General features: G+C 35.4%; 1 protein-coding gene across 1 annotated transcript; it reads left to right on the top strand.

Moving 5' to 3' along the window:
• The first annotated feature begins 3,496 nt into the window (after nt 1-3,496).
• Or7d11 (olfactory receptor family 7 subfamily D member 11) lies at nt 3,497-4,492 on the top strand. Its single transcript, NM_001000983.1, has one exon. The coding sequence runs from the start codon at nt 3,497-3,499 to the stop codon at nt 4,490-4,492; it is 996 nt and encodes a 331-aa protein (NP_001000983.1).
• Nucleotides 4,493-7,392: the final 2,900 nt, after the last annotated feature.

Here is a 7,392-nt window from a genome sequence, read left to right as displayed (position 1 = left end):
GGCTGGTGGGAAAGCGATCTTGTAGGAGCTTGGACTTGACAAAGCTAGCCAGGATGAAGAGATAACCAGACATAGAATGGGCTGATGAGAGCACAACCCCATGGCAAAGGAACAGCATGCTTTTAAAATTACACATAACACAAAAGTCTGACTCTCCACTATTATATATGTGCATATTAGTCTTGTAGAATTTTTGATGTTATTGCTGCTTTTCTTGAAAACTTCAGTCAATATGCAAGCATAGAAACATAAAACTGAAGATCTCCAATTTGTGGCATTGAAATGCATTAGTAAAAATATTTTTTAAAAGATTTAGAAATCTGTGAAAAAAAATGGATTCCTTGAAACAATTCTATGTTTATTTGTCATCTCAAGACAGAGCCTCTGATTAGCCCTTGTTGTCCTCAAACTTGCTCTGTAGACCAGACTGGCCTCAAACTCAGAAATTTGTCTGATTTTGCCATCCAAGTGCTGGTATTAAGGCATGTACTACCAGGCGTACCAGTACCAAGGTGAACAGTTTTTAGATTTGTAAATAAAAAGGGGAAGCAACATATATGAATTAAATTATGATATATATTTATTGAAGTATTGAGTAAAATAATAAGAAAAATTAGTATGGCAGAAAAGTGGTGTGTGTGTGGGTGAGTGTGTATGTGTATGTTTTGAAATAAACCAAAGACAGTGAGGAAATATTATTTTATTGATATTTGGAATTTCTCTAGTTTACCTAGAGTAGTTGATGAGTAGGTTATTAAGTGGCCAGTAAAGTTGAAGTGTCATATTAAACAAGTACTTGTCAATGATGACAAAACTACATTTCAACTACAATAGTGATAATATATTTTTTAAAATGTGGCTCCTGAGCAATGTTCTAATATAAAATAATAATTTCATACCTATATATATATATTAATTCTCAGGCTTAATTTATATCTAATGAATAATTGTTCTATGAAACATATTGTGTGAACTGTATATGTGAGATTTTAACTGCCAAGTTAGATAAATAAAGATTAAAAAATAAAGAAAGGATGATTATAACAAAAAGAGTATTACTTTCCCCTTTAATATTATGGATATAATATTTCTCAAATCTAGGAATATTATTTAAGGAGATATACTACAGATTTCCTTGGATTTCTTGTTTTAGAATTAACATTTTTGGAGGAGACATAACATGACTTTTGATCAAACATAAATAAGGAGTTCTTCCTTGGAGAAAATAAATCAGTCTCCCTTTGCTATTAACTAAATAAGCACAAAATTTACAAGAGTTTTCAACTTTCCTTTTTTTACTCCAGGGAAACTCATTTCAGGAGTTTAAAGGCAATAGAACAATTAAACTAATAAGGAGCTTTGAGAATTTAAACTCTGCGACGCATGGGCATTAAATAATTCTCCTTCTTCCCCTTATCTCTCTATCTTCAATATCTGTGCTGTGAAAACTCATTTGAATTGTCTATGAACAGATCATTGAGAGGAAAAAGCTTCATTGACAAACATTGAAAAGGCTGGTATGCTTCTATCAAGGGTAGATATGGAAAAAAGAAAGGATGCATGTAGTGGACTAGACCTTTTGAAGAGTGGAAACTGGTAAGTATCTGTTTATTTCAAAGGCACATCAGATTTTATTGAGTCTCTTTTCCAGATCTTATTCTATTTCCATCTCTCCATCTTTAGTATATTAATTACTTTTCCAATTTCATTTTGTGAAGAGAATTTATTCTCCACTCCTTTATATGACTTGTAATCATGTAAGACATCTTTTGCTTGGTTTAATACTTCATCATTGTTAAAGATCAATTTTTATAGTTATTAGTTCCTATTTATCTTATGTTACTCCCTTTCAATAATTGTTAATTTTTTATTTTGAGTCACTATCCTTTCCTGTACTCACATTCATGTATAAAAACAATGTTGTACGAATTCTCTTTTATAGTTTATTCCTTATTGGTATTTATTTACTTCTAACATTTCTATTTATTTAGACTCTAAAATTTAATAGGCAAAATATAATTCTCCAAATATGCAAATAATGAGATAAAGCAATCATGAATTTTAGACTAACAAAGAATGTGCATTAAATGTTAGAGTGACATAAAAGAAATACAGAAGGCAGTGCATGAATCCAATATCTTGTCGCTGAAGCCTTTATCCTTTCTTATTTCACTGGACTTTAAAATTCCCCACAACTCCTGATCAGCACATCAGTGTAATGGCATGCTATTTTCCCAGCCTTGAATCTCTATCCTCTCTTTTGTTTGTTTCTATTTCTCCGTTGAAACCTTCCTAATTTGCATGTATTTTGTTCTAAATTGAATTACATTCTCAGACGTTCATAATTCAGACAGTATTATTGAAAATTTGGTAATTTGTATTTCATGAATCTGTTTTTTTCTATGATGATTTTGACTTACACTGTCTTAAGTATTTGTAGTCAGATTCGTTGATCATATATTTTCCTCATTAGTGTTTTGGCTCTCACAACAATGTATTGTACTCCTATCTATGGACATATGAGCACGTATGCAAAAATCATTTTCCTGCTTTATTATTCTAATAGTATGCTTTCTTGTTTCCTGCTCCTCTATAATTCACATACTACGTTCTCTTCTGAGAGACATTCATGTAGAAGCAATTGTTCAAAAGAATGAAATTCGTCATTCTTCAGAAAATCTCATTAATTATAAGTGGCTCTCAATTTTCAAATAGAAAGAATATTTATTGTATTTATATTAATAAATATACCATTGATTGCTAATGCTCCACTTAACAGTGTATTCTCAATGGAGTTTCTTCCTGAAAAACACTAAACAGTCTCATGATTTTGCAAGTTTACACCCAGATGTCAATAAATGAATCGAAATTACGTTAAACAAACCTGACAAAAAGTTAACTTTCTAAATCAAAGCTCAATATTTACTTTTGGACTTTTGTGTATCCAAAATAGTTATTATAAGGTAGTAGTAGCTTATATTTTTAATAATAGTATGATAATGAAAAGTGATACCAAATGAAATATGCTGCTAGTAAGGTACTTTTTTAACATCAAACAAAATGATAGCAACCATCATGTTGTTAGAAAATGATTAAAGTCTTAGAGAAAGAACTCCTGAAGAGTATTGTGGAAAAACCTCATTTATTGAATATTGTTGAAGTATTAGAAGCAAAAATATCATTGCAATTATAAAGAAAAAGGAATTGATTTACTTCAAATGTTTTAGAGGGCTTGGTAAAAATAAATTGTTTATATATGTTCACACAGAAAATTAAAAGAATGGCCCTTATAAATGGTAAATGAGAGAAATATTTAACTAAATTAAAAATCAGAATAACTACACATACTTAATAATGGCCAAGGAAATTCATTTGGGTAAATGGATGATAGTCAGTGTCACCAAAAGGATACGCTTTCCAGGGTTGTTCTGTGATATGTCAGTGACTATTATTTGAAAACTATTCTTACCTTATCTCAAGCAGATACAAAAGTTATATGGAAATAGAGAACCACACACTTATAACAGAATTTCTCATCCTGGGTCTCTCTGATGATCCTGAATTGCAACCAATTCTACTTGGACTCTTCATATTCATGTACCTGGTCACGGTGCTTGGGAACCTGCTTATCATCTTGGCTGTCAGTTCTGACTCCCACCTCCATAATCCCATGTATTTCCTCCTCTCTAATCTTTCCTTTATTGATATCTGCTTCATCTCAACCACAATACCAAAGATGCTAGTGAACATGAAGTCACAGACAAAAGACATCTCCTACATAGAATGCGTTACACAGGTATTTTTTTTTAATACTTTTGCTGGAATGGATAACTTTTTACTCACTTTAATGGCCTATGATCGCTTTGTAGCCATCTGCCACCCGCTCAACTACACTGTAATCATGAACCCTCGGCTGTGCGCCCTTCTGATTCTGATGTTTTGGATAATCATGTTTTGGGTATCCTTGATTCATGTTTTATTGATGAATGAACTGAATTTCTCCAGAGGCACAGAAATTCCACATTTCTTTTGTGAACTGGCTCAAGTTCTTAAGGTATCCAACTCTGACAATCATGTCAATAATGTCTTTATGTATGTGGTGACTTCCTTACTGGGTGTGATTCCTATGACAGGAATCCTCATGTCTTACTCACAGATTGTCTCATCCTTATTAAGGATATCCTCTACTGTGAGGAAGTACAAAGCCTTTTCCACCTGTGGATCTCACCTCTGTGTGGTCTCTCTATTTTATGGGTCAGGACTTGGAGTTTACTTCAGCTCTTCTGTGTTCCAATCTACTCAGAGAAGAATGGTTGCTTCATTGATGTACACTGTGATCAGCCCCATGCTGAACCCCTTCATCTATACCCTAAGAAACAAAGATGTGAAGGGTGCCCTTGGAAAACTTTTCACCAAAGTTGCCTCTTCACCATCATGTATCAATGACATCAGAAATAAATTATTACTTGGAAGTGTAAGACAAATTTTATGAACATAACTCTCCTGGGTTATTTTTATATTTTAGATCCCATGCCTAATCTACACTATTCTGAAAGTTTATGCAACTTTGCATTTGTGTACTTCTTTACAGAAAATATTTTAATTTTCTGTTAATGATGTTTAAAGGTTGCAGGAAAACATGATGTGAATTATGGCTTATGAATTCAAAGAACTTAATCCTAAATCATTTTTTGGAAGTTTAATGTCTTCACCTTAATTTGATAGTATTTTGTTATTTCCTAAAGGAAAAGTTATCCTAACTATAGGATATCTTGCTGAAATATATTTCTCTCCCCTCTCAATTGTAATTTCAGAAAAGTGTGGAGCCTCTGGTGATTTGGCCCATCTGGAGAGAAGTGACACTATTAGGAGGTGTGGTCTTTTTGGAGTAGGTGTGGCCTTGTTGGAAGACATGAGTCACTGTGGATGTGGGTTTTGAGGTCCCACCCAGTGTTTAAGCTCTACTCACTGAGAAATAGTGTGTCTCTTCTGGCAGAAGACAGACCAGATGCAGAGCATGGAGATTCTTCTCCAGAACCATGTTGCCATGCTTCCCACCATGATGATAACAGACTGGCCTTCTGATATGGTAATCTAGCACCAATTGAATGTTATCCTTTATAAATGTTGCCTTGGTCGTGGTGTCTCTCCACTGCAATAGAATCCTCAGACAAAATTTTCTACCATGGATTGGGGCATTCATGTGATAGGCTTGCCTTTGTTTTTGTTTGGAGGAATGTAGATTTGGTGTCTTTAGATTTGAGACACAGGGAAATGCTTTGAGAGGGGCTAGTAGAAATATAAAAGATGTTGTTGCTAAATGTGATTTGAACTGTGCAGCCCTTGCTAGAGTGGTTTCAGAAGAGAGGAATTTTAGGATGTTGTCTGGAGATCATCCCTATGATGCAGCTACCTTTTGCCCTTGTCTGAGGCTAAACCTAAGGTAAAAAAGAATCAGTTGTATTGATAAAGGAATTCCCAGAAAAGCACAGAATAAACTTTGTCCTCCTGATTACTCTCAAAAAGAACATTTTGATCAAGCCTAGGAAGCTTATAAAGGAAAAATACAAAATGAGTGCTTCAAAGAATAAAGGGGCACCAGGAAATTGAATGAAGCTAAATCCATTATTCAAGGAGATAAACAGATTAAAGAACTGGGCAGCTCCTGGCAAGATCCAAGTAAGATAATCTCATTATGTATGCTTTTAAAGTTAACAAGAGATAGTAATACTAGGCATTGTTATTACCTGGTTACTGTTTTTATTAGGACTTTTAGTCTGAAGTGTACTACAATCCAGAAATAGAGGACACACCTGTGACTCAAAAGTCATAGGCTTTTGATATGGATCCTGAGGAATAATGACCTCAAAAGGTCAGCATGTAGAAGAATGCAGATTGACCCATGCTTATCACCCCGTACAAAGCTTAAGTCCAAATGGATCAAGGACCTCCACATCAAACCAGATAAACTCAAACTAATAGAAGAAAAAGTGGGGAAGCATCTCGAACATATGGGCACTGGAGAAAATTTCCTGAACAAGACACCAATGGTTTATGCTCTAAGGTAAAGAATCGACAAATGGGATCTCATAAAACTGCAAAGCTTCTGTAAGGCAAAGAACACTGTTGTTAGGACAAAATGGCAACCAACAGATTGGGAAAAGATCTTTACCAATCCTACAACAGATAGAGGCCTTATATCCAAAATATACAAAGAACTCAAGAAGTTAGACCGCAGAGAAACAAATAACCCTATTAAAAAGTGGAGTGCAGAGCTAAACAAAGAATTCACAGCTGAGGAATGCCAAATGGCTGAGAAACACCTAAAGAAATGTTCAACATCTTTAGTCATAAGGGAAATGCAAATCAAAACATCCCTGAGATTTTACCTCACACCAGTGAGAATGGCTAAGATCAAAAACTCAGGTGACAGCAAATGCTGGCAAAGATGTGGAGAAAGAGGAACACTCCTCCATTGTTGGTGGGATTGCAGACTGGTACAACCATTCTGGAAATCAGTCTGGAGGTTCCTCAGAAAATTGGACATTGAACTACTTGAGGACCCAGATATACCTCTCTTGGGCACATACCCAAAAGATGCCCCAACATATAACAAAGACACATGCTCCACTATGTTCATTGCAGCCTTATTTATAATAGCCAGAAGCTGGAAAGAACCCAGATGCCCTTCAACAGAGGAATGGATACAGAAAATGTGGTACATCTACACAATGGAATATTACTCAGCTATCAAATACAATGACTTTATGAAATTCGTAGGCAAAGGGATGGAACTGAAAAATGTCATCCTGAGTGAAGTAACCCAATCACAGGAAAACACACATGGTATGCACTCATTGATAAGTGGATATTAGCCGAAATGCTCGAATTACTCTAGATGCACACAACACATGAAAGTCAAGAATGATGACCAAAATGTGAATGCTTCACTCCTTCTTTAAAAGGGGAACAAGAATAAGCTTGGGAGGGAATAGGGAGGCAAAGATTATAACAGAGGCAGAAGGAATACCCATTCAGAGCCTGCCCCACATGTGGCCCATACATATACAGCCTCCAAACTAGATAAGATGGATGAAGCAAAGAAGTGCAGGCTGACAGGAACTGGACATAGATCTCTCTTGACAGACACAGCCAGAATACAGCAAATACATAGGCAAATGCCAGCATTAAACCCCTGAACTGAGAACAGGACTCCGGTTGAATGAATCAGAGAAAGGACCGAAAGAGCTTGAAGGGGCTTGAGACCCCATATGAACAACAATGCCAACCAACCAGAGCTTCTAGGGACTAAGCCGCTACCCAAAGCCTATACATGGACTGACCCTGGACTCTGACCTCATAGGCAGCAATGAATATCACCAGTGGAAGGGG

This window comes from Rattus norvegicus, chromosome 8 (assembly GCF_036323735.1).
Source record: "Rattus norvegicus strain BN/NHsdMcwi chromosome 8, GRCr8, whole genome shotgun sequence".
NCBI lineage: Eukaryota > Metazoa > Chordata > Mammalia > Rodentia > Muridae > Rattus > Rattus norvegicus.
This window is presented reverse-complemented; position numbering and strand designations above follow the sequence as displayed.